Source organism: Haliaeetus albicilla, chromosome 2 (assembly GCF_947461875.1).
Source record: "Haliaeetus albicilla chromosome 2, bHalAlb1.1, whole genome shotgun sequence".
NCBI classification, from domain to species: Eukaryota; Metazoa; Chordata; class Aves; order Accipitriformes; family Accipitridae; genus Haliaeetus; species Haliaeetus albicilla.
Genome location: NC_091484.1, coordinates 1,227,899 through 1,254,333, shown reverse-complemented (window position 1 = coordinate 1,254,333; position 26,435 = coordinate 1,227,899). Strand labels below are relative to the sequence as shown.

At 55.9% G+C, this 26,435-nt stretch overlaps 2 protein-coding genes across 2 annotated transcripts; both read right to left on the bottom strand.

Annotated features, from left to right (window-relative positions):
• Positions 1-3,415: 3,415 nt before the first annotated feature.
• On the bottom strand, positions 3,416-11,487 carry CDK5RAP1 (CDK5 regulatory subunit associated protein 1). Its single transcript, XM_069801299.1, has 13 exons — positions 11,211-11,487; positions 10,404-10,507; positions 9,904-9,938; positions 9,076-9,176; positions 8,686-8,896; positions 7,731-7,851; positions 7,209-7,439; positions 6,856-6,953; positions 6,690-6,745; positions 6,463-6,593; positions 5,428-5,577; positions 4,854-4,994; positions 3,416-4,698 (listed from the first exon to the last, which is right to left on the bottom strand). Exons 1-13 carry the CDS (start codon positions 11,434-11,436, stop codon positions 4,618-4,620), a joined length of 1,686 nt encoding a protein of 561 aa, XP_069657400.1. The 5' UTR covers positions 11,437-11,487; the 3' UTR covers positions 3,416-4,617.
• A 406-nt stretch (positions 11,488-11,893) lies between these two features.
• On the bottom strand, positions 11,894-21,740 carry LOC104317782 (bactericidal permeability-increasing protein-like). Its single transcript, XM_069801276.1, has 15 exons — positions 21,466-21,740; positions 20,457-20,571; positions 19,792-19,920; positions 18,879-19,034; positions 18,337-18,400; positions 16,298-16,361; positions 15,730-15,821; positions 15,389-15,565; positions 15,108-15,167; positions 14,814-14,981; positions 14,320-14,387; positions 14,003-14,045; positions 13,568-13,631; positions 12,947-13,023; positions 11,894-12,223 (listed from the first exon to the last, which is right to left on the bottom strand). Exons 1-15 carry the CDS (start codon positions 21,707-21,709, stop codon positions 12,170-12,172), a joined length of 1,575 nt encoding a protein of 524 aa, XP_069657377.1. The 5' UTR covers positions 21,710-21,740; the 3' UTR covers positions 11,894-12,169.
• Positions 21,741-26,435: the final 4,695 nt, after the last annotated feature.

Below are 26,435 nucleotides of genomic sequence, written 5' to 3'. Positions count from 1 at the left end.
AGTGCCTGAAAACAAATATCATCCCAGCACTTCAGGTCTGGGCTCAGAAAACTGATCTCCCAAATGCCTCGATAGGTGTTTTCCCATGGGTGTAACCGGGGCACGACTGGCTGGACGGAGGCAAAAAAAGTTTGTGTGTTCTCCAGAGGGACGGTGGGACAATTCCCTGGGAAGGAGGGAGCTGTTGGAGAGGTGAGGCTGGGCAGGGCTCTGATCACCCCCGAAAGGACTGGCCGAGCACTCGAGATGCCGACGTAACCACAGCCCGGCACATCGTCCAGCGCGGGAGGCAGGACACTGCATAAATCCTGGTGCTTCGCAGCAGCGGGACGGGCTGGAGGGACTAACGTGCCTCCTCGCTTGTGCGAGAGGCTGCGCGACAGGGCAGAGCACCAGCGCTGCCATTACTAGCGTTGCGAGTCGCTGTGTAACACTAAGATGTCTAACACTTACCTACAAGCCCAGCCCCATCCTGCTGTAAATCAGGAGGCACTCGAGGGAGTCGGGGAGTCAGAGAGGTGTGAAGGAGAATGGGTCCCCAGAGCTGCTTTGCTCTGGCAGCAGAGGTTGCGCTCAGAATGAGACTCTGCTTTAATGAAAAACTAGATTAAAACAAACCGAGTGGCAGAAGTTACAGGGCAGAGGCTGCAGAGCCCAGCAGAGCCATCCTGCGCCCCAGGCAGGAACGCTCGCTGTCACTGCAGCTGGCTGGCCTGGGCACGGTTGACAGCACAGACCTGTTCTCAGCAGCACTAAACCCCAGTTTTTATCACTACATACCGGTAATACTGGATGGGGCCGCAGCTGCAGTCACCGGCCGGTGTCCCCAGGCGCTGGTGCTTTACCGGCACAGCTACAGCGGTGACCCGACTCGGGAGGGCTCCCAGGCGATGCCGCAGCCTGTGCCCAGCACAGCACAAGTCAGCAGGAGCATCCCAGGGGCCGTTTCATGTCTCGCTTAGGCATCCGACTGAAGTCCCCAGAGGCTCGCACAGGCTGGAGGCTGCCTGCCTTTTTTTCTGAGCGGATGGAGTTTAAGCTGTTTTTCTAGCAGGTTGGTTCGTTTGCTGATGGACTGCCACCTTCCCCTGCGGTGCCCTCGGTGCCCAGCCCTGCAGATGGCAAGTGAGGGTTCTCTACCTTGACCACAGACTTTTAATGAGCCTGGTCTAGTTTTGCACCTAGCGTGGCTAGTGTGCTTTAGCAAGTGTGGCTCTTGGGCTCCTCGCCGAAGGCGTTTCAAGCTTATGCTCTGTGCATTTCACATACATCCCGTTAATCCCCTGGCTCTTACCTAAAGAATCTGCCGCAGCAAAGGACCTTGACATAGATGCTGCTGTGATTTTTTCTGTATCTTTTCCAGGGCGTGACCTGAACACAGCATTTTTGTGGGAATGGTTCAGGGCAGGGTTAAAAGTTGGTTGGTCTCCTTCACTTGGGAAATTCACTCTGCCCAATACCGGGAATATAAACTTGGAACCATAGGAATATAAAGAGCAGAAAGAGCAAGCAGATAACCCCAAACCCATGTGAATAAATACTTCCATTGCTTCCTTTTTTTTTTTTTTTTTTTAAACTTCCTGAGGCTGGTGACTTCTGGTCTAGTGTTGTTATTGCTAGCAGTTTCCATCCCAAGTGAGTGGATACAGGAAGGCTGAGCACAGAGAACACCACCGGGACTGCACAGTGAGGAGGGATTTAGAGTTGTGGGTCTGACCTGAGGAAGACTTCTGAGTCATCCTTAGAACAAAACACCACCCAGCATCCAACGGGTAGCGTTTTGCCTCTGATGAACATCTCCTCCTGTGCCCAGAAGCAGTTGGAGCCTGGCAGGGGCTGCCTGCAGCTCTTTTCCAAAAGAACAAGACTAGGATCCAGCTTTCAAACTGTAACAGGGCTGCTGTCTCCTGGGGCTCCTTGGGAACACACCAGAACTTGTTCCAGGAGTTTGGGATACTGGAGGTGAGGACTGAGCTTCATTACAAAATGTATCTCATGAGCACACTTACAAAATTGGTTGAAATTAAGGCTTTTAAACATTGCACTCTGGATAATAAAAACCTAGGAGGCCTCTTTGCTGGTAACAAATCCCAGATAGTCATGTTCCCACCAAGCCTGGGTGCCAATTCCTGGATCCATGTTTCTCTACAGAGCAGAGATACAGTGCACGCTTACATTAACCAGTATCTTGGTTTGAACCCACAGCTGTCTTACAGCATCAATCCCAGCAAAACAAACCCTTCCATCACTGAGATATATCAAAACACTGCAACACTTCAGCTTCCAATTGTAGAAGGCACAGGTATAAATCAGTGTGGGAGATTTAAAGTCCTTTGGAGTTCAGGACTCTCGTCCCTGCTCAGGCTGGGAAAAGAAATGTACAAGAATGAGCACAAGGCAGAATGATCACCAGAGACAAGTTCAGCCTTCCCAACAACTGAATTCAGGGAGCAAATTTCCTGACAAGAGATACAGAAACTGCATCCCACCTCTAGCCCCCGAGAAAAAAACATTCCTGATTTCAGGCAGTGCCAAACGACTAACTCAGCCTCCAAGGTCACTGTAAGCGCTTCCTAATGGATGCTTTGCTGCCTTAAAACCTCAGCCTTCATTCCCGAGGTCTATAAAAACTAAGGAGGCGAGGCAAATGGTAAGCGCTACGGCTCCTTGGGGAGTTTGTGCAGTGAGCATTATCACCTTCTCATCAAAACGTAAACCCCAGCTCTCCTCCTCATTAGTCTCTTGCTCTTAAAATAATGATTGTAAAACGACCGCAGCTGGCCTCAAAACTGGATGGAGTGGGGAGGGACACTGCAGTCTGCATTTCTCACTTGGAATAGGTGCTGCTGGGGAGAAGGTCAACATGAGCACGGAAAAGTGGGCGTCAGCCCCTTTTCAGGGGGTGCTGGCTTGGGCCACAGTTTCAAGATGCATGGGGAAAATGAGCTGAAAGAGATGCTGCGGGGCAGTTAAAACTGGGCCACTTAGCCGGTTGTTTTAATTAGCAAGCACATGTTGGCTTCAGTGCCTGCCACTTTTGAGGGATGATGCTTATACACCCTGCTGCTTCCTTTGGTATTTCAAACCAAACAGCTTCTCACTGCCTTGTCCTTAAAAACCCACTGGTCAAAGGCTGACACTCACTAAGCAGCAGAAGTCTAAGACCTGGTTTGTGAATTTGGGCCCAAGACACTTTCCCATTTGGAGGCAGAACAGAATGGCACTGTGTATTTGTTAGCACCTCAGAACCCACGCTGATGAGTAGGATCATGCAGATTCACTTCTATGAGAAGAGAATCAGCTCTGAAATAATAATAATGTGTTTGTTTCTTAAACTAAGGTCTAATGAATATTCAGTGAACCATGCTGTTTTCAAAGAGATACAATTATATTCCAGAAAAAGCTGAGAGAAGACTTTCTAGCAAAACCCTTTTATGTTTATTTAAAAATTCTGCAAATTCATGTCGTGACTTCTCTGTAAGAGTTGATCAGCTTTTCCTTCAAAATTTGTCACTGGATAGAGCCTTTCACAATGAATTCTTTTACTAATATGATTACCTATATTAAAAGGGCTGACTCTCACATCTCGTAAGAGTTTACTTACAAGTTACAGGTACTTGTTTGAATTTAGCAGACCAGGCTGGAATATGACACAGTGCAGCCACAGTTAGCTGCAGGCTGATAAAAACAAGGAACTCTTGTAAGATGCACTTAAGGAACTTACTGGCCATTTAAATCAGTACAACCACATCTCTCTTCTAGTGAGCAAAGGGAAGGACATCCACAGATGTTTGGATTACAAAGATGCACCTTAAGTTTTAACAGGCTAGAGATAACCCTCAGCTGGCAGCCAGTCCTTACCATGCAGCACCTTAGGCCTGGGGACAGGGAAAACCTCTCTAACCTAGACCCAGACATCTCCAGTACAAGGGCAAGGCTGCATTCCCTCGGCCTCAGATACAACAGATTAAGCATCACTCGTGCATGTTAAACACCATTCTGCATTCCACAGTTCAGTGCCATATTCCATCACACAGGCACGGTGCAGGTTCTTACTTGCCCTTTCCAAGCATTTTGCAAATAGGGAAGTTATCAATATTTGGAAAGAATTGATCACAATCTTCTCCTGTTCTCCGAGTTCTTCCTCCCCTTTGGCAGTACTCCTACCATTCTCCAGCAGTTACTGGAGCTTTATTTTCCAGGCACTACCAGTTTTTGCAACTCCTAAATTCAACTGAGCTAGTAGGAATAACCTGCTCCGCAGACATAAATTTCCCAGGCTGGGCTGCATGAGAGGACATGATCAAAGCCAGAGGACAGACCTGCAGCACTGCAAGGGTGGGCCAAGCCTGAGGGCAAGTGAAAATAAAAGATTACACAGTACCTGGGTTTGGCAAATCCATACACAGCTTCCATCCCTTTTGCCTACAAACTTGCACAGATCTATGAGGGGTAGGTTGTTGCCAAAACAGAAATATATGTATTTTATTAATATTTCATATACATATTCTAATACACATATATGTCCCTGTTTCTACCCTATCTCCACCTGACCAAACTTCCTTGTTTCTTCCTGAGGAAAATGTGCTGCTTCTGTCCACCAGCAGCAGGGATACCTCAATGACAAGCTGCAGAGCGGGAGAGGCTGGTACGACAGAGCGGAACTCCCTTCAAGGTCTGAGAGCCGGCAGAGGTTACCTGAAAGAAACAGCACAACAGTCCTCAGGAACAGAAAGGCTGATGAGGATCCATTCTAATTTTAGGCTCTCCTGGCAGCAGCTGCTCTAGAGAACAGCACTGTGCAAGGAAAAGAGCCCAAGGAAACAAGGAAACAAGCACTGCAGACAGATCACCTTCACCAACACATAGTCCCCTGGCTGGGCTCTGACCAGAGCCTTGCAGCCCACAGCATCCTCTATCTCGGCATCAGGGAAGATCACCTTGATGTTGCCGTCATTCCTCCCACACAACTCCGAGGCAGAGCGCTTGCTGGGCTGAAAGGAGGACAGGGAACATTACCTGCATGGCAATAGCTGATTCACTGCTGGGCTTTATTGCCTCAGGAATTAATTGAGCACTATTGCCAGTATTAAATCCACATTCCACACTGTTAAGCATGCCATGTAACAAAGTCCTAGGGCCAGAGCTGCTGTGTTGACACCCACACACTGAAGGCAATGTTTCAAAGCCTGCACTAATTCAGTGCTTGCCCAGAGACATGTCTGGTATATTCCATCCCTCTGTGCTCAGCTCAGTGCTCTGGAAAAATCAGGCTGTCTGCTTAATTGTGAAGACACGGTCTTGGAGTCCTAGGATTGTATGAGGAAAGTGAGAAGGGAAGGCAGAGGTGACGATTGCCATGTACAGCCTAAGAGCCTCTCGGCCGGCAAGAGGCGAGAAGTACAACTTTGTTCCAGGCACACTCACCCCCTCTACCAGCACCAGCTGAGACTGGCCCACCATCGCCTCATTTGCTCTTGCAGCCTCTTCTCGAAAGACAGTAATGAGCTCCTCCAGCCGCCTCTTTTTTATGTCTGCAGGCACATCGTCTTGCAGCCGGTGATATGCCCGGGTTTTCTGTAAACAGACAAAGAAAGTGTGGCCCCTGAATAACCAGACAGTCTGAGATCAGAACCTTGTCTGACCCCAGCCAGCTTGGCTGCTTTTCAAGCAACAGCTTTCCACACATTACAGTTTGTATTTACAACCTCAAGGAACATTTTCAGGTGCTAAGCACCAGCAACATCTTTGATTTCATCACATTCTTCCTGCATCACCTTTTTGGTAGTAGGTTTGATGTAGGGCGCTGAGTATCGGTGGCTGTGTGAAGCAGAAGTGCTGCATCTCCCACATGAGATGCATCTGTTGCCTGTCTGTCCACAAAGACAGGCAATGGATTCTACTACTTCTAGTCCCATGTGCTAAAATGTGATCCATACCCCTTTGCTTCCTTATGTTTCCCAACCTTCTGTCCCCTTCCCTGTCAGCATCTTACACTATGGGGAGCATTCTAAGGGAGACTTGTCAACTGTCCACTCTTCTCATGGAAATACCTTCTGAAAATTCACCAGTTCTCACCAGACTCGATTGACAGAGACTCTCTACATCAGCACAATTTCTCATCAACAAAGAAAAATGGACCTGCAGCCAGGTCTCTGCAGACATGGCTGCTTCATTGCAATCACTCTGGAACATCTGCAGAACCAGGTCACCCAATCAGTAATCAAGCTTTACACTCACAAAAGGGAGCTGGAAGCCTTTCAGGCATAAAGGCAGCACTTGCAGCAACACATACCCTTGAAGGGCTGCGTGCCAGCAAAAAAAAATCTACCAATATAATGAGTCTTTAGGTGTCATTTTCAATAGATTTTTTTTTCTAGTGTCTTACTGTGAGGAACAGCATTCAGGAGTTAGGTGAGATGTCCAGAGGTAACAGTCTTCTCCATCAGGTCCTGCACTCACCTGTCTCATGCTGTAGGCAAACAGGAAGCCTACATTGTAGCGAACTTCCCGCAGCAAGGACAGGGTCTGCTGGTGGTCTTCTTCTGTCTCTCCACAGAAGCCGGCAATGAAATCACTGCTTAACCTCACTCCTGTAACAGAGACACTGCTTTACACTTCCCTCAAGGAAGAGAGGAACACTTCACTCAAGAATGCTGAGCTCAGACCAAGCTAATGGGAGGCCCTACCTGGAATGGACTCACGCACATGGTGTACAAGCTCTAAATATGCTTCTCTTGTGTATCTGCGATGAACAACACGTGGATTTGCTAATCAGAAAACCACATTGGTGAGGAGAAATCAGCACCCTAAATCAGAGGGCAAGGCACAGGACTCCACATGGTGATCACTCACCCTCGTCGCATGGCCTCCAGGACTCGTGTGCTTCCACTCTGGGCTGGGAGGTGAAGCTGTTTGCAGATGTTGTGTCGCTCCTGGATAAGCTGCAGGACCTGTGATGGGCAATCAGGAGACAACGTCATAGACAGCTTAACTCTACCAGGATGCCAAGGGGAAGAGTATTCCCCAGGTAAAAGCCAGCAAATTGCAAATCTGCTGGCTTTAGCATAACCATTTCCCCTCTCAGGAGCTGCTGTTCCTTCTGCAATTCCATGTTCCCTTTGGGAAGGAAGCACAGCCCACATCTAGCAGTTCAGAGCTGCCTGCCTGCCTGCAAGCAGAGGTCCAGGTGTTTACTTTACACTTGCCTCATCAGGAAAATCCTTGGGGTGTGGCGAGGTGAAACGGATCCTCATTTCTGGATCAATTCTAGAAACCTGGTCTAGAAGATGTGCAAAGCGCAAGCCTCCTGGTTTAGCTTTGTAGACTGTGCTAAAGCCACGACTGAGGACTGGGGCAGCCGCTGATTGAAACTGTACCTCAGACATGTCTCGAAAGCTGTTGACGTTCTGACCCAAAAGGGTCACTTCTTTCACTCCCTATGAAGATAAACAGAGGGGAAAAAAATATAACCCTGTCAGGATGGCTAAGCTGCAAGGGCAGCCATGGTTTTACTTTTACTTCAAGGAGGAGTCTCCAAGGGAGGCTCTCCCTTCCTGTCTGTCTCAGAGTATTACAAGGGGAATCAAAAAGCCACTGGTGGAACCCTATGGTAACCTCATCTCCACAGATAAAGGCGATGTCATTGGTCAAAGGTATCACTGAAAACACTTTCACTGAGAACCATCCTTCCTCCCATGGGTGGGGACAAGTGGGAGGCTCTGCTTCACCTGATCCGAGAGCATCCGCACTTCCTGCAGGATGGACGCGATGGGGCGGCTCCTTTCACGGCCACGGGTGAAGGGCACAATGCAATAGCTACACATGTTGTCACAGCCCCGCATGATAGATCTGCCAAGAGGTAAAGTACAGGTCATACTACGATCACTCTGGAAGAATCATCCATGTTGCATCCTGCCCTGCTTTGACCTGGCCCAGCACTGCTGCCAACAGCCAATTCCCTTGGCCTGCAGCACACACAGCACCAGCTCTGAACACAGCTCTGCAGCTTCCCCTTATGCACCATTCCAGCCAGAGCTGGCTTCTGCTTGCCCCTAGCAAATAGCTCCTAATTTTTCATGCACATTTCCAAGAAACTTGGAAAGCAACTAATGAGGCACAGACTTGCACTGCAATCTGGCAGTGATGAAAGATCCTTCTGCATCCTATTCCTACAGAGGCTGATACTGTCCTTCTGTACTTTATGGCCACACTGAGCAGAGTCTGATTTCATGTTTGGGAATCTTATTATCAAAAATAAACAAATGGAAACAAAACCAACAGAAGTTACAATGCATGGAGGATTAGCAGAATTAAATAGGAGAACCTGGGGCAGGACATAGCAGAAGGCAGGGGATGAGAGGCACAGACTTTAGAAAGGCACAGATGTTAGTGGGACAGAAATCACTCGGTGCAGCATCAGGCTCAGACAATCAATGTTCTCAAAGGAGAATAAGAGAAGCCCGCAGACAGCCAGAGCATGGGGCAGTCCCTCCAGGGCTCAGTCAGACAGTGAAGAAGCAGCAAACACACAGTCTGGTAGACTCATGCCTCTGGGCTGCTGGGAGTGAGTGCAACCAGGCATTGGATCTCTTGGGTAGCTGCTGTCACTGACATGTCTGTTCCGCACAGCAGTATTTCCAAACCAGGAGCACAGAAACATGCACAAGAAAAAAAGGTACTTACACAAATGCTGTTGTGCCACCTGCACTAGTCTGGACAGGCAGAATATCTGCGTAAGTCTCATCTAGCGACAGCAAGACATTAGCAGCTTGCTGGCCAGACTCTGCCACGGCCAGCAGCCGGGGAAGGTCACGATATGCATCAGGGCCTGCCACAATATCGACTAGCTTCTCCCTGTGCAGAATCTCCTCCTTAAGCCTCTCAGCCATGCAACCTGCCACCAAAGGAGAAGGGTCCTTGTGAGGAAGTGCCCACCCTCTGTTACACCTCCGCACCCCTTCACTAGCCACTTTCACCCTGCAGGAAAGGCTCAGTGCCGCCAGAGGGGAAGAGAAAACGATGGGATGTGGCACAACAGTGTGTGCTACCACGGCTGCACATCCCGCCAGGTACCTAGAATCCCAATGCGGAGAGGTAAGCGAGCCTGCTGCCGCCGGGCTTTCAGCGCCTTGAGGTGCTGCAGGCGATTCCAGATAGCCTGCTCTGCCTTCTCCCTGGGAAGCCAGGAAAACAGTGGTTATTCCGGTTGTTGCGCTTTTAACGGTCCTCCAACCTGAAGCAGCCCAAGTGCTCTGAGAGGAAAATTCAACTAAAGACGAGGAATCATCAACCTGATGGATCTAGCTGAAAACACATGTAAGTGTCGTTCAGGGTGTGTGGATTATGTCTTGATTCCATCTTATCTACTATCATTTCACTCGCTTGGGAGCATCTGCGCTGTAGAAACAACTCAGGGACTAAGCTCTTGCAGAGCTTAGCTTGCAATATGAGCTGCCTTGCAAGTAACAATGAGCATTCTATATCTTCTGCATTCAGAAAAAACAAGCAAAGTTCCCTATATATTTATATCCTAAATTGCCCCTAAACGTATTTCCCAAATTTTTGAAGTACAGACCCTGTACTAGAGAGACAGTCACTTCAAGACAGAAGAACATTAAAAAAAAATAAATCATTAAAGCACAAATCTGTGCAGGTCTCTAACTGCCCATGGCATACACACAGAGCTTACGCTACCAAAGAACTTCCCCTCACCATATAGAAAAGCAATTCATAGCACAATTAATGTTATACATTGTAGCATCAGCTAGCTCTACCCTCAACTAAACAGGCAGTTTCACATCTGTATGCTCTTTTCCTCACACAACACATTTATTGCCTTGGTTTTCAAATGGTAATTCCTTAAAAACTGTCCAAAACCAGCAGTGACACAAGTTTCCTTACCTCACAGAACAGGTGACAAGGAGAATCACATCTGCCTAAATTGAAAACAACAAAAAAGGAAGAAGAATTTGTAAAAGGCAAACAGTAAGTACTCATGCCCTGCACGGGTAACCTGAAGAGGCAGACTGTAAAACTCACTTAACTCAGTGAAAACGATCTGCCCAAGTATGTGGTGGGTTTCAATAAACAAAGGTGCAAGAAACTAACAGAAGACAAGCAGAGTCTTCCACTAAATGGTAGTGGTGAACTCAGACAAAGCTGAGTCCTGCTGTGTCCAATCCCTCTCCAGCTGAGAGAACCCAGCTGTTTAAAGAAAAAAGACAACCCACAGCTTTCTAGCACACATGTTAAGTAGTCTCCTTTACCTCACCGAACTTAGACTGCAAAAAATCACAACATCCTGCAGGATTGCACTCCAGACAAAAGCTGAGACTCGCAGGCACAAGAGTGGTGACGCCCTTGCAGGCCTGCGCTACAGGAGAGCTGCCAAGGTGCCTTACCTCATCCAACTCCTTTGTCCTCGCATAGCCATTCTTCTGCAGGATGGCCCAGGCGATCTCAGTGTCATTGACGTTCATCTGGCAGCCATACGTCTCCAGGTACACTGCAACAAAGGTGGTGTGACGCAGAAACCTGCCTCAGCTCTCATCTACGACCTGCTTCTATGACCTTTTCTGTAGGAAGGAACCTCCAGTCCCACCACTGGAGAGAGTCAGGCAAGCAGCACGAAAGCTACCTTCGCTTGCCGAAAAGATAAACCAAAAATAAAGACGGACTCTGAGAAAGCTGAGTACCTCAGAGCACATCACTCTAACACGACAGGTCTGGGCTGTGGCTTGCAGAGAAGCAGAAGCAGAAGCTGTGTTATTACTGAGATATACCATTTAGTGAACCGAAACCCCTCTCCCCAGGGCATCCCAGCCTGATAACTCTGCCATGGCCGCAGGCAACAGCCCAGCACATGGACTGCGGAGAGGTGCCAGAGCAACCCGCTCCCCAACCCATCGTCAGGGTGCGGGGAGACACACCAGTGAGCGTGTGGCCAACGAGCTGGACTTCTTCTAAGGCCAAAAATCCCCTTCACGGCCCCCCAAAGCACCCAAACAACCCCCTGCGCAGGCCACATTGACTCTCCGCTCCGGCTGCAGGGCACCACTTGCCCGCACCGGCCATTACGGCTGCCCTTGGCCTGGCGGCAAGGCCGCGGCCGCGGGGCACGGCTGACCCCGCCAGCCCGGACCGCCGCGCAGGGCTCAGCGGCACCCGCGGAGCGGGGACGGCGTGGGGGACGACACAGACCCACAGACCTTTCCCGGTGCCGGGGACAGGGCCCGGCTCGGGCCGGGGCTCCCCCGCGGCGGCTCCCCTCAGGAACTGCCGCAGGCCCGGCCCCGCGGGCGGCGCGACCCCGCGCCCCACCGGCCGCTCGCCCGGCCCGCAGCGGGTTCGGCGGCAGGTCCCGGGGCGGGCATCGGCGGCGGCGGCCGAGCGGAGGAGCCCCGCCGCCCGCAGGGCTCGCCTCCAGGGCAGCATGGCCGCGCCAGGCCCCGTTACCACGGCGACGGCCGGGCGGAACGCTTTACGGGACGGACGGGGCGGGAAAGGGCGCGAACGGCGAGAGGGCGGCCCCGCCGTGCGCCGCCATTAGCGGTCCCCACCGCCTCCCCCGCCCCTCGGCGCTGCGTTCCGCGCCGCCGCCGTTCCGCCGGGCCCGTCCTTCTGACTTCGCGGGTGGCCGGGGACGGCCCCGCCGCGGGGAAGTGTAAACCACGATGAAAAAAACCCGGTGTTCCGTGGTGTTTCGCCACCGACCGCAGCCATAAAAAGAGCCGAAACGAGCGTTCCCGGGCGCCTGCCCTCCCGCTGGGGGAGGCGGGGGGGGGGGGGGCCTCATGGCACCCCGCGGCCGCCCCCGAGCAGTCCCCGGGCCCGGTGCGAAGGGCCCAGGGAAGGTTCCAGAGACTCAGCGACAGACGCCCCACAGCCACCATCCCAGCGCCGGCCGCCTTTATTGCCGCCAACCGCCCCTGGCAGAGGGGAAGCGGGGGGGGGGGGGCGGGGACCCCCAGTTCCCAGCAGCAGCTGGTGATGCTGGGGCCGGGGGACGTGGGGTTCAGCCCCCGGGGGGGCTTCTGCCCAGGCCGAGGCGGGCGGAGAAGGATGCTGCGGCAGAACTGGGGGTCTTCGGCTCCGGCGACAGGGCCAGGGGGAGGGAAGGGGCGAAGGGGGCATTTTTTTTTTGGCACTCGAGGCCCCTGTCCTCGCCTTATCTCCATTCCCGAGGCTGATAGCGGACGTCTGCTCCAAGCAGCAGGAAATTCTGGGAGAAAGAGAGAAAGCGCGGGGCTGCGACGGGCCCTGGCAGCTGCTTTCTCTCGCAGGCGGCCACGCTCCCCGGCACCCACCCCGTCTTGGGGAGGGAGGATGGATGGGCACGGGTGGTTCTGCCAGCCCCTGTGCCTAATTTTAGGCGTGGAAGGGCTCTGAAGACATTTCACAGCCATGCCTCGCCATAACTATGCAGCAACCCCGTCGTGGCAACCCCTCTGGGGCTTCCCCAAGGTCTCCCACAACAGGGGCTTTCTCCGCTCCCCAGGACCTGGCAGAGCTCCTTCCACCCAGTCTGGCGGGCGCTGCCTGTCCCACCGCAGGCAGATGTGGCCGGCAGCAGCTGCTCCGTATTCACATGCAGCATCCCGCCAGGCTCCACTGGCCAGGGAAGGTGGGGGCTCGGGGCTGACGCTGCTGCAGAGCTGTGCGTGCTATAAAAAGCATCGTGGGAAATTTGGGCCCCGGGTCTAAGAACTGGAGAACGATGTGGTGCTGCCCTGGGGGTGCAGAGCCCAGACCCCCACCGCGCAGATGAGAAAAGCGGGGCTCTGGTTTGTGGCTGTGCTGCTGGGATCCCGGCCAAGTGCATCCCGCTGCCCGCCGCCTCCCAGCACGGGTGGGGGAACCGGCTTTGCGCACTGTGCTGGCAGGCGGGGGGCTCAGGGGCGGCGGGACAGGCTCCAGCCGGGGCCGGGTGCTCCCCCTCACTCACCTGGTGAAACCTCACAAGGATATTGGAGAGCTGTATTCTGTCCGGCAGTGGCAGAGGGAAACCCTCAGCTAACCTTTCTGGAAAAGACAACACACGTGGCTGCGTTGGGGTGGGAGTGGGAGCGAGAGGGAGCGCAGGCTATGCAAAGCAGGCGGCCACCTCCTGCCCCTGGCCCTTTCTTCACCCCCACTGCTCCCAGGGTAGGCAGAGGAAATTCCTCCCAAGCTCCACAGAAGGGCTGGGGGCTGCATGTTCTACTGTGCCACCCCCCCACCCTCCCCCGGGCCCCTGGCAGCTGCCAGCCCCGCTCCAGCCCAAATTGCTGGGGAGTCATGAGAAGCAGCGAGCGGTGAGAGGGTCTGGAAAGCATTAGGATGTGCGTCGTGCTCATTTTTTCCATTGTGTTCACTGCTGGATGCATGTCACAGCACCGAGAGGCTCCTGCACGCTGCAGCCTGCCTCTACCAGGCACTTTTACTGCCTTCTCCTGCACTCGCTGCCGGCTTTACCCACCGATCAGGCTTGGCAACAGGGATTTAATTAGCGAGCTGGGCCTGCTCAGATGGAGCGACATGGCTAGCGACTACTCCAACACCCCCATTCCCCCCAGCAGGTTCTCACCATTAAGACGTGGGAGCAGCGTAAGGGAAGCAATGGTGTTCATTAAGGACTGCAGCATTCGCACCTGGGGAGCGGAGAGAGGGGGAAGGAAAAGAGCTTTAACCTCCAGGAGAGGAGGTGACCAGACACTGGAGGATAATTAGGAAATGAGATGAGGAGCTGGGATGGGCACATGGTTCGCCAGAGACCAGTGGCTTTGTCTGGTCACGCTGGCAGGGTGGGAAGTGTAGGGGTGAAAGAAGCAATGGCATCTGGCTCTGCATCCTCTCTCAGTCTTGCAGGCTCAGACAGGAGGTGTCTATGGGTCAATGTGGGGTCCTGGGTGCACCCCCAGGTCCCATGTTGGGGGGCAGGAGGGACTGAGCCCTCTCCTTGGCCCCCAGCAGGCTCTCGCCTCCATGCTGGGGGGTCTGGTCATGGTCAAGGATAGCTTACCTGGAAAGTGCCAACATCCGAATGCTTCAGAGAGAGCCTCAACCTGCACAGAGACAGAAGCGGTGCTGTGAAGGCTGTCTCAATGGAGGCAGCAGTTCCCACCCCGGTGCCACCCATCGATGGCTGCGCAGATCCCGTTCCCTTTGGCCCCAGCTCATCCCCTCCCCACCAGGTCCACATCCCTGGGACCTCCCCACCTCACCTCCATCCCAGAACAGAACAGCCCCCAGAAGCACCCCCCAGCCACCCCCTGCCCAGCCGGCGGCTGTGCTCAAGCCGCTGTGCGAGCGAAGCCCTCCGCTGCTCCCACTCCATACCTGCCCGTGGTCAGGTTCCCAACTATGTGGCCAGATTTCACGTCGATGACAGCAGACACATTGCTTGTCTGGGGAGAGAGAGCACAGCTCCGGCAGTGCTCACCCCACCTCACCCCAAACCAGACACCCGGGGGAACAGCTCCCACCAGCCAAAACGCAGCGGGACCAGCTGCCCATCCAGGGGCACATTTGCACGCAGTGTTAAACCTGGCATTAGTCAGCTCAGGTATTTTTCTGTTGGGGACACCCCAGCTGTACCAGGACTGGGCTGGTTTTGGACAGCATCTGGCACCTCCCCTGGCAGGAGCTCAGCAGCGATGGCTCAGCATTGCTGAAGGCAGCAGGAGGACAGTGCACAGCGAAAACTCACATCTTTGCCCCGCCGAGAAGCAGGGGAGAGCTCACCGACACACCGCGTCAGCTGGAGCTGTGGCTACACCCAGAGCTGCCCAGCCAGGACCACAGTCACCGCCGCAGGCTGTGCCCAAACTCACCAGGCTGAGGAGGAAGAGAGGCGCCAGGCTGGAGCTGGGAAGGATGGCATAAGCCTGGATATCCACGACAGGCTTGAATAAGAGCCCCCCTGGTCCGATGTTCAGAAACGGAGCAGAGGGGGCGGACAGCCTGAACTTCATCGGCATGTCTGGATACATCTTCTCTAGCTGCAGAGGAGCAGGGAGAGGGTAGGGACAGCGGCACAAACCCCCGTTCCTGGGGGAGACCACCTTGCACAGAGGAAAGCCTGTGTGCAGCAGGAGCTCTGGGGAGGCAGGGCTGGAACCACTCACCTGGGGAATGAAGGCTGAGAAGGTGGAGGTGTTCAAATGGAACCCCGTGTCCTTTGGGATCTGCGGGGGGGAGAACAGTCACGCCGAGGCGATGCGGCACGGCCGAGCCCACGGCGAGATCAGCCCCCCCAGCCTCATCCCACGGCCCCCAGCTCTCAGCTCCCCGGGCAGCTCGCTGGGGGGGTCCTCCGAGACCGCAGGCTGCCACCGGAGCTCCTCTGCAAATTGAACCCACTGCCCAGAGGCGCGGGCACGGCCCCTGTCCCACCTGCGCTGCTCACCATGGAGTCTGTGATTTCGAAGACCAGAGCCCCGGCTGCGTGGTAGGCGAAGCCGGCTGTATTGAAGAAGTAGCTGGATGCCCCAAAGTAAACCATACGGTCATGATCCGGGGGGAAGGCCAGCGCCAGCGGAGGGAAGGGGACGGTGGAGCGGTGGGCCAGGGAGAAGAATTCGCCCTGTGAGGAGGGAGAGAGGTGAAGCAGGAGAGCAGAGGGTGGTGGGAGTCACCCGCCGATGCTGGCTGGCAAACAGCATTTGCAGGAGGTACCTAAACCTGGTTCCCCACCTGCCTGTGGCGAAGGCATCAGCCAAATCAAGCTTTCCCAGGGCAGCCTCTCACCTTCAGGTCCACGTCCAGGGACTGGGCGGTAGCAGTTGGGGGTGCCACCAAGGAGTAATCGATCCCGGCCTTGTCATCTATCCTGGCTGTGACTGTAAAACACAAGGCAGGCAGATGAGTGAGGGAGAGAAGACACGGGAGAGTCAGGAGCAGAATGCCTCTGCCAACATCCAGTGCCGTGCCCGGGCTTCCTGGTGCAACAGCTCAGTACCAGGTTCATATGTGCTTGCTTCTGTTTAGAAGCTAAAAATCACATTTCCCTCCTGTTTCTCAGCCATGCAGACTAACTCCTGGACCCAAGGAAGGGTCCGGGTCCCCTGGCTAAGGCAGCCCATGCCCCCGCCAGCTCCAGGGCACGGCTCGTTGGAGGCTGCGTGCAGACGAGCTGTCTCCACGGCTGGACAGGGCGCACAGTGACAAGTCTCTGCTGATGTAGTACTCCCCAGCCCAACTTGGGTGCAGAAATACAAGGAAATGGGGAGTAGGCACAAGATGCAACACTGTCCTCATGGCTGGGAAACATTAGGAAGAACTGCTCCTAAAACCCTGTGCAGCCCCCGCCTGGTACCTGGCAGGGTCTGGAGGTAAGGCTGGAGCTCGCTGCGCACAGATGTGACCACGTTCTCACAGACCTGCGGGCAAGAAAGGCAGCGAAGATGAGCAGGGGCAGCTCTGCCGGGGGCAGCCCATTCACACCCCCCGGGTCAAAGCGTCAGCCATGCTCTGCTTTGCTGCCCAGTGCCAGTTTTATTCCTTGCAAAAGCCTGCTTAAATAAAAGAGCACAGAGTGATATTTGTCTCTACTCATCAGACGGCACGTTAAGTGTCCAAGATACAACCAAGGTTTATACCTGCAAATATCTGCTTACAGCAAGCTCCCCATGCACAGTTCAGCTGCGTCGAGGCCCTTGGAAAGAATCTCATGTGTGCCCTCAGCCTGTTCCTGTGGCCCATGGTGGAATGAATTGTGCTGAGCAGCCAAGACTTAGCCGAAGCAGAGCAACTGAAAGAGTTAACTCACCCCTGCAGGGGCAGGAGCACTAATTGCACCCACAAAGCGGAGCTGTCCTGAGTTCCTACAGCTCTGTGCTGCCAGGACAGAAGAGCAAATCCCTCTGCTGCTGTCATCCATGGGTGAAGCCTCGGCATCAGTGGGGGATTTAATTGCAGGCTAAACACTAGCCCAGAAAATTTACTGCAGGGCACAGTCCTGCAGACGGCTGAGATAATCTGCACAAGCTCTCTTGCAATGCTTTCCCCATAATGGCACAGAAACTGCCAGGCAGGATCAGGCCATCATCTGTCTGACCGGGCATCCAGCCTGCAGCAGCTGATGGCAAGATGCAGAGCTCCGGAGGACCAGCAACCATGCCGACAGCAACGCAGCCTCTGCCTTTGCAGCGCTGAGGAGGAAGAGGAGGGACAGAGCCTTGGGCATGGCCGTATCGACAGAGGGTTGCTGCTCTTCCCTGTGCCCAGCCGATACTCCTCTGTCTGTGCTGGAAATGCCCCATCACCGCCTGGGAGGACAGAGCTGCAGATGGGCAAATGCAGCACCGGTCCCAGTGACCAGGATCTCCCAGTGGCCAGGTCCCCCTGGCACTGGGGGCACAAGGACTGCCCCAGCGTGTGCAGCGAGAGCGCGAGGCAGACACGGGCTGCCAGGGCTGGGTTGGGACCGGGATGTTCCCCGGGGTCCCGGTGCAGTGCACTCCCAGCCCCTGCCCTCTCCTGCCCGTTGCCCCTGGCACCATCTCGTACATGGAGAAAGACACTGAGAAACATGCGTGGGGCAAAGAGGACTCGGAGGAGGCGCAGAGGTCCTCTCGGAGTCCCACAGCCACCCTCCTTCCAGGAGGCAAAACAGAAGAAAAGGCCTTTGAGCCCCAGCTTCACCCCTGCTGCCAGCCCATCTACTGCCACAGCTCCCAGGGGCCCTGGGAAAGCCACTTCATGGCATCAGGAATAGCGCCCGGGCAGGATGGGATCTGCTGCAGGAGTGGGATTTGCTTGTTCTCCAACTGCCTCCTTCCTGAGCAAGGTTCACATCCAGGGAGGCTGTAACTCGTGCCAGTTAGCCTTGTAGTAATTATTGCTAACAGCTTGTTTCCATGTCTTGTTGCAGGTCTCCTGCATGTAGGCTTTTGTACCGGGTGGCCGGTACCAGGGCCTCCCTGATGCACCCCGGTAAAACAAGACAGCAAGCATCTGAAATCCAGAAATGAGAATTTCTCCCCCATTGCTCCCCAAAGCATACAGGAGTGCGGCCGTTCAAAGGACAGCTCTGATCAGGTTTCCTCTGCTACACTGAGTCTGGCTGAGGCATAGGATCTAATTAGCTGACCACATGGAAAGAAAAGTCTTTGTTAATTAGGAACCAATTACGCTGGGCTTTGGCAAAGGCTGCAGGTTTCGAATTCAGCCTGAGCCACGCGATGCTACAGAGACTGTAGTTAGCAATGCCCATTCCTCTGGTTTTCACCAAATTGGCAACACACCCATGTGCTCTGGCTCTAGTTAAATCCCTACATGTGCTCCGATCCTTCTAGCACATCAGCTACAAGTGAGGGCTAAAGACCAGGGTTCTGCCCTCCTTCGCTCACGTACCTTGCTCTCCAAAATATTCCGGAATCTGGACTCAACAGCGCCATAGAAGAGGTTGTAAAGCCATCTGCAGAGAAAAACAGAGAGGAGTCCTTCTTTCTCTAGCTCAGAGGTTGCTGCAGAAGTATTTGCCCAGGAAAGGGAGGCACTAGGGATGTGAGACACTGGGGAACGTCATTCCCATACCAATCTGGCGTCTGGCTTTGCCCCAGCATTTGCATTGGCAAACGGACCTGCTTGTAAACCACATGCACAGAAGTCTAGTGACTGTCTTAAATCTCCCTTAAATGTGCAGCCACAGCAGGATAAGTTCAGGCCAGATTTAAGTTCATTCAGTTGCACATCTGGATGAGAAGTATATGCAAGAGTCCGGAGACAGCTGACTAGTGGTGTGCCAGTGCGGGCAGCCTGCAGGCAGAACAGGCAGCCTCCAAGGGACTGCGGATGCCAACATCTTACTCCCTGCACCAGGGCCTGGAAGCCACGTTCCTGTGGCAGACAGGCTAACACACAGCATTTCCAGGCCTCACAGTGAAGTTACGTACCCAAACTTGCCCCAAAAGTGTACCCGGACTTTGGAGATGCGGGTGCTGCAGTCAGACGTGTCAATGGTGGGTTTCCCAGCGGCACTGCTGCCTAGCTTCAGGTTGATTTTGATATAGACATTCTCCACCTTCAGATCAAATGAACCGTGGTCCCGGCTGCAGGGAGGGGAGGATGAGAAAGGGAGATTTCTCAATGCCAAGTCCTGGCAAAGGGGCCCCAAGTCAGGTTTGGGATGGATCTATCTAGCTCAGGCTCTCCCTTGTAGTGAGCACCCAGAGAAGACCGGGAAAGTTTTTAAACTCAGGGAAACCAAACTTCACTGGAACACAAACTAGGAGAGGTAACCTTTAAATAGAGAGGATCAAGAGCAAGTAGGGGACATGGAAGGGAGACAGGAGAGTTCATGCACAGCTCCTCCATCGTCCACCTTGCTCTTGCCTCCCAGCCCGTTTTATCCATCTCAGTGGCTGTACGGGTGGCAGCGTCCTCTGCCCACCCCCAGTCCTGGCTCAGGTCTGTCCCTGCGGGTGCTCAGGAAGGTGCCCCCCAGCACAAGCAAGTACGAGGGACTGTCCCACACCCCCCAGGTGCCACAGGAGGGGAGACGGCTTTCGCATTGTCTCCCCAACCCCTTGCAAGCAGGATAAACACTGCCTGGCCAGCTCCGAGGGCTCCCAGTGTGGATGGAGACCTGGCTGGGCTCCCCCAGGGCAAGGGGCTCCCAGGCGTGCATCGGGAATACAGCGGCTGCAGCCCGGCTGTGGGAAAGACAAGTCAGCGCATCTGCAGAGAGCGAAGCAACAGCTATCCAAAACACAAGCGAGATGGAGAGGAGAAAAAGCCTGTCCAGACCCGGAGAGGGAGACGCAGTGTGAAGCGCCCGAGTAGGCAAGGGGGGAGCTGGGCACGCACATGAAGTATATCTTCACCCGCCAGTTCCCATCCACCTCGGCGAAGGCGTTGGAGATGGAGACCTGCAGGCCCACGTTGGGGACCAGGGAAATCCGCGAGTACGGCAAGTTGAAACTGCGAAGGTCCAATCTAAAAATAAATAAATAAAAATTAAGAGAAAAGTCACATTACAGGGGTGCCTCACCCCTGGGCACACAGCTGGGGAGGGAGGGAGCGGGACCACCACACTTGCAGCACCCCGGCTCCCATCCTGCCACAGCAAAGTGATGCCTGGCAGGGACACGCAAAGCGGCGTGTTTTGGAAATGGCATCCCTGCAGCCATCCAAACGGAGACAGCAGCTCGAAACCCTGCACAGCAGGAGCGGAGAGGTGATGGGGCAGCGGAGAGCTGGGACGTCCACAGGGGCTGGGCCACCTCCACCGCCTCGGCTTCAATTGCGCAAAACCCACCCGCACCCAGAGTGCCGTCACCCTGGTTCCCTTTTTCCCCTTTGGGCAGGAGCGTCTCTGCCTGCACTGAGGACAGGGCCAACATCTCTGGGAGCTGTGGAGGGGACAGGATTGTCCTTGCTGCTCCGGGGGCTCCCCATCCTCCCCCAGCCCTCCTGCCCCTCACATGGGTTGGGGGGGCAATGAGCCGCTCCAGGGCGCTGGCAGGGCTCACCTGGAGATCTCATAGTGCACCTTCCCCACGTGCCGGATGCGAAAGTCACCCGAGATATCTGGCAGCTTCAGCTGGGCCAGCTCCTTCTCCAGGATGGCGATCCCCTGCTGATGCGCTGCAGGGGATGAGGAAGAGCATCACGGCCACACGCTTCCCGCAGGAGCTGGGAGCATGCACCGGGCGCACAGCAAAAGGGTTAAAGGAAACATCCAGGAGACGCCCTGGCTGCTTTCCACCTCTCAGGCTATCTTTAAAGCTAATCTCGGTGCAGGGAGCCCTGTGAGCACACGGGCAACCTGCCTGACTCCTGCCCACTTGCAAGCCCCAGGGGAAGGTGGTGGCCAGGCATTGAAAGGGGGGAGAGGTCCCAGTTCTCGCTCTCTGGACTGGGCACTGTGCGAGGTGTATGGGAGGTTCTGGGCACCGCGCTGCTCCATGCCCAGCACCGGTGGGCAAAGCTGGATGGAGTACATGACGCGAGTGGGTGCTGCATCCTTGCATCCATCTGGGAAGGGGAGTCACGTCCTCCTCTCCCACACGGCTGGCAGAGCTGCCGGGTAAATGAGCTGTTTCTCACACAGTGTATTTCAATCCATAACAGCACTCTGCTGGAGCCGGGGCTCTGCCTGCCTCAATAAAACCAGCGCGGGGCCCATCCATCTCCGTCACTGCCCCCCCTGCAGCTCCCCCCCTCTCTCTTCTCCGCAGCTCACTCCTCCAAGGCTCACAGCTCAGCTGCCCGGACCCGTGCCATGGGAGTGGGACCCTCCTGCCCTGCCAGCTCTGCGCCTCCCCCGACACCGCCTGGGCACAGCCCCCCGAGACCCCCACAGGGGCTCTGTGACGGTGGGTCATCAGCAGGAAGCCCCGGGCGATGGTGCATTTGGCACCCCCGGCCAAAGATCCCCCCCATCCTGCCCCAGGACGCTGCACTCTCCAAGCGGGCGCCCAGCTCCGCGCCTCAGCCACCAGCACATCTGCAAGGAGCCAGATCAGAAGTCGAACCCACCATAGTCCAATCCACTCTGGGTGATCCTCACCACGAAGCCAGGGCTGGTGGCTCCGGTGAGGGCCAGGCACAAAGCCAGCGCCCCGCAAGCCGCCGCCAGGCTCTGCGCTCCCATCCTGGCTGCCCCGCGATACCGCGCTCCTGCTGGGCTCTCCCTGCCCACGCCGCCTTTATATCCGTGCCAAAACAGGAACCATAGGCCAGGGAGGCAGGCAGAGCTGCTGCCGCAGCCCATGCGGCACATCCTCCAGAGCCGCAGGGCTTCCTCCTTGGCCGCCACCACGCTCCTCTGCACCGGCGGCACCTGCGCCTACGGCACGGCGTGGCACACCTGCACCCAGCGGCACACCCGGTGCCTCTCCTCGCAGGCAGGGAAGGGCGAGCAAAAAACCAGGAGGCAACAGCTCAGTTTCCAGCTCTCCACTGGGTGCAAAGGGTCCCTGCCTGCAGCAGCCGCAGGTGCTCAGTGAAGCAGACCTGGTGCGGGCACGGGTTTGGCTCTGCCAGCTGCATTCCATGAGGCTACGTTCTTGCTCCATGCTCTGCCTGCTCTGCTCTGCTTTTGCCGACCAAAGGCTGGGAACAGCCCGGGCTGCCCTCAAGCTGTCTGCCAGCCCTGCTGCCCCCCACCCCTGTCCCACCGGGCTCCGGTCTGCTCTGCGCTCCTGGGCATTAGGTGATGCTATCACGGCACAGACCCGCCAAAGGCACCGGTTGTAACCAGGGCAGCCTTGGGGCATAGCAAAGGCTAAAGAAAGCGTGTTACAGCTTCTTACTCCCTGCAAGCAGACCCTGAAGTCCCCCCGCACCCAGCAGGGCTGGTGAAGGAGCAGCTTCCCCAGGGCTGGGTGGCTGCAGCAACTGGGGGCAACTAAATCAACGGGGTGCCCTGCACCTCCAGCCCCCGGCACGGGGCTGTCACCGAGCAGCCATGCATGGGAGGAGACATCCAGCGCACCGGGAACAAGCCCCAAAGGCAAAACTTCTGGGGCCCTGCCATGTCACAGCTCTTGGGCTCACGATGGCTGGAGACGGGTGCGGGAGCTGGGTGCAGCCGGGCAGGGGTGAGAGCGGGGCCAGCCAGACCCTCCATGCAGGCTGCAGGATAGAGGTGAGGGAAGAAGAAATTATTTAAGTTACTTTCATTTCTCATTGGGGAAGCGGCAGGACCGGGCACAGGAAAACCACGGCAGCTGATGCAGGCAGATCTCATGCTGGATCCAGGGAAGTCCTGGTTGCCAGAGGCAACATCCCTGAACCAAGCGCTTGTGAAATGCAGCTATTGCTCAAGCACAGATGGCATGGCCGTAGCCCCAGCAGGCCCTGAGGGACAGCGTGAGTGGAGCCCCGGGGCATCTGTGCTGGAGGAACCTGGCACATGGAGGATCAGGGCTTGAGAGGTCGAGGCTCTCGGATCCACTCTGCCTTTCTTCCCGAGTTTCAGACCGCGACACTTGCGGGCTGCCTGGCAGATACACAGCAAACTCACCAGATGTGCACGTGTGGCTACGGCTTTGGAGAGCAGCACTGCCGCCATCGTTGGCTCTCAGAGCCGGAGCAGGAAAACAAGGACACAGGAACACAGCAGGTCTGGTGCTGATGGTGCCTGCCAAAGAGGGACAAACAGCCCAGGGAAGAGCCACGTGTCCCGGGCAGCTAGACAGCATCCAGGGGCTGTGATCCTCCCATCAGTGCTGGCCCCAATCCATCCCTGGGGGCAGGAGCCCATGGGCAGAGCTTATTTTGCCCAGAAAGAAGCAGCCAAGAGCAGAGGAGAAGGTTAAGGGACCAAATCCCCACTTGCAGCCTCCACGGCTCTATGAGTGTGCTGCTGCCTGTCACCAGCGCTTTGCTGGGTCTTGCTCAGTGCGGAGGAGAAGCTCCGCAAACCCTCCTGTCTGTGACACCACATCTCAGGAGGGTGGTTTCGAAACAATATTTAAGACATTCAGGACAAGCATTGAGGAACCAGAACCTCTTCCATGAGGAGAAATGAAATTTTTATAAGGAGCAGCACAGAGAGGAAGCAAAACCAGAGTGTCTTCCTTCTGGGTTTGAGCAAATTTTAAAGTTGCACTGAAAAAAACCCCTTCAAACAGCATGGACCCTGACCAAACACTCCCACGTTTGGCAAGGAACAGCTGAAACCACATCTAATCCTTGATATGCGGGCTGGTCCCGCTAGTGCTTTGTGCGAGGGATGCCAGCAGTGAGTTGAGCATGAAATCCTGCCCTGCCCGACCTGACCCTTCGGAGGGGAAAAGGCTTCGCCTGACAGGCTGCTCTACCAGTCCCAGGAGTACAGGTCCTGCTCCACCGGGGAAGGACTAGTTCCCCCAGGGCTGCTGGAGCTGGGCTGGGGTTTGCTGGGCTGTACATGCAGGAAAGGGCCATCATAAAATGGTAGCCAAGAGGCCAGGAGGGCAGGGAGTTGCAGGAGGTCCCTCTCCTGTGCTGCCGTCTGTCCTTCAGCCAGGGCTGGTCAGGACCCGCTCCCTGCTGTCCCCAGGCCACCCCCTGCTCCCTGCTGTCCCCAGGCCACCCCCCGCTCCCCAGGTCAGGGCTTTCTCTGGCCCCACACATTTAGCACGTGCGGGCAGTTCCTGATCCTGCCCACAGCTCTTTCCGCATCTCTTGCATGATGCAACGGCCCAAACCACCCTGCAATCGTGTGCTGGGGCTCCCCGGGGGGGATGACTGTGGGGATTGGGCTGTGGCCCTGCTCTATCCCCAGCAGCCACCAGCTCGGGTCCGCTGGGCTTGCTGCCACAGCGAGCCCCTTCCCAGGTGAGCCCCCAACGAGGGCGGGCTGCATCCCAGCTGTCCTCGGGACGGCTTTGGCAGATGCAGGGCAGTGCGGCTGGCATTATTGCTCCGTGGGCTGTGAGCAAGAACACCTTGACATGTTTGCTGTCTGCAAGGAAATCTGGCCGCATCTGTTTCTTATGGTGCCACAACCACCCCGGGAATTCCCCGGGGCCTGGGTAGCGTGTGTTGGTGCCAGAGGCATCGCTGCTGCCGCTCATCAGGCTTTCACTTGCAGCTGCGGGGCAGAGCTGTGGGCTGGAAAACACTCTGCTGGGGAAATGCAGGGGAAAACCCGGGGGACTCGGCAAGAAAAGTGAGAGCAACCCAGCTGGTTTTGGGGGGAACTTGGAAAACAGAAGTCCATAGCCAGAAATAAAGCCTCCCCCTATCCATTTCCAGCCAGGACAAGTTCACTGCCACCAATGGGACAGGGCTCTGACCAGGACCTGTGGCCACCGCGGTTGTCCCTAGACCTGCAGGGACTTCACCCAGAGCTTGGCAAAACAGTCGGCATCGAGACGTGGTGGAGCTGCGGCTCCTGCCCGCTCCCACGTGCACGGGATCACCACCAGCCTGACACTGCCCACCGTCACCTGCGAGTCCCTGACAACCTTTGATCCAGCAGCATCTAAAAATACAGCCGGGGAAACACACGGGGGCTCCTCCGCTGTTGTTTTCCCAGCTGCAGGATCGGCGTGACCCGGCCACGGCTGTTCCTGGAGCCAGGAGGGCTCTCCGCCAGCATGGGGTCGGTGCTGACGCCAGCCCTGACCGCTGCATCAAAAACAGGCAAATGGAAATACTCTGGGACCCGAGAGCTAATAAAGCAGGAGCCCTGCGGGGCACAGCGAGCAGCTGCACCCGGCAGACGAGGACCCAGGGTGCAGGGACACGGCCACAAGTGATGAGGATCCCAGCAGGAGCCCAGCCCCAGAGACCGTCCCCAATGCTGGGCCCACCACCCTTGCCCTCCCTCCACCCCAACATCCCAGTGACATCCCGAGAGTCCCCCCGGGACCAGCGCTGCAGCCAGTGTGTCTTCTCCATCCGCAGAGGGCTGCCATTGCCCCCAGACAGACGGGCTCCCCTCGCAGCACGCCAGCTAGTGACACGAGGTCTGGGAGCCTCGTGGGAGACAAAAGGGGACGCAAAGAGCAGAGGGGGATGATTTTGCAGAAAAGTAAAAATAAAAATGCAGGAATGGTGACCTCAGGCAGAGCTTGAGAGGGGATCTGAATGGTGGCTCTGTGCCGGCGGAGGGGCAGGGCAAGAGGCCACATGCAGCCTGTCCCAGCAGCTGCTCGGGACAAACAGGACATGGAGAATGGGAGCAAAAGAGGAGGGTGAGCTCATGGGGTCAGGGGCCCTGGAGTGGCAGGGGCACCCAGGAACTCTGTCTTTTGCTGGGCAGGCTTGGTCCCCAGCACCCCGATTCCCACCTGCAAGCCCTGCTGTCTCAGGGCAACAGGAGGGCACAGGGAGCTGCTTTGGGGTGCTGCAGGGATGGAGGACTGGATCCAGCCACGCTGGGTGCATTTGCAGGGTGGACCAGTTGAGCACAGCTGATAAGAGCACCCCAGGCTCCAGGCAGGGAGTTGCTGCCCCCGGGCACTCCACAGTGTGGGGGGGTGAGGGGGTCCCTCTGGGCTTGGCTTTGCATCCTTCCCCTGCTGCTCACCAGTGCCACAAAGGGATCCTACCTGCTGGTACCAGGACCCTGCCTTCCTCCCCGCCTGCAGCCTCCTCGCCCAGCCCTGGTGCCTGTCAGACGTGCATGAGCCAAAGCAAGGTCTTGGGCTCATTTCAGAGGTAACCATGCAGTTAAAGAAGGTCAGAGCATGAGCTCATACTCCCCTCACACTCAGAGAAACTATAAAAAGGCTGAAGCAGAGTATGTGAACTAATGCAATTAAACGAGCAATTGGCTGCTGGTGGGGGAGGAGCTGGCCCAGCAGACCCCAGTTTGCATTAGGGATCCCGGGCAAACAGCTTGGATGGGGTTTGGGCCGAAGGCCAGCCCTGCACAGAGCAGCGGCAGTGCCTGCGGGCCCGGAGCCGTGCGGTGGGCTGCCGCTGGGTGCTCCAGCCCCGCTGCCCACAGCCAAGCCTCTGCCCACCCAGCGTGACTGCTGGTGCCTGAGCCCTTGCAGCACTCGTGATCT

Coding starts and splice junctions, on each gene's coding strand:
- CDK5RAP1 (XM_069801299.1), bottom strand. CDS start 11,436: ATGCTGCCCTGGAGGCGAGCCCTGCGGGCGGCGGGGCTCCTCCGCTCG. Junction 10,508..11,210: donor TGTCCCCGGCACCGGGAAAG/GTCTGTGGGTCT, acceptor CCTTTGTTGCAG/TGTACCTGGAGACGTATGGC. Junction 6,746..6,855: donor CTGGAGGCCATGCGACGAGG/GTGAGTGATCAC, acceptor TGTTCATCGCAG/ATACACAAGAGAAGCATATT.
- LOC104317782 (XM_069801276.1), bottom strand. CDS start 21,709: ATGTGCCGCATGGGCTGCGGCAGCAGCTCTGCCTGCCTCCCTGGCCTA. Junction 14,046..14,319: donor GGGAACCTGACCACGGGCAG/GTATGGAGTGGG, acceptor GTCTCTGTGCAG/GTTGAGGCTCTCTCTGAAGC. Junction 13,024..13,567: donor GCTGCTCCCACGTCTTAATG/GTGAGAACCTGC, acceptor TGTCTTTTCCAG/AAAGGTTAGCTGAGGGTTTC.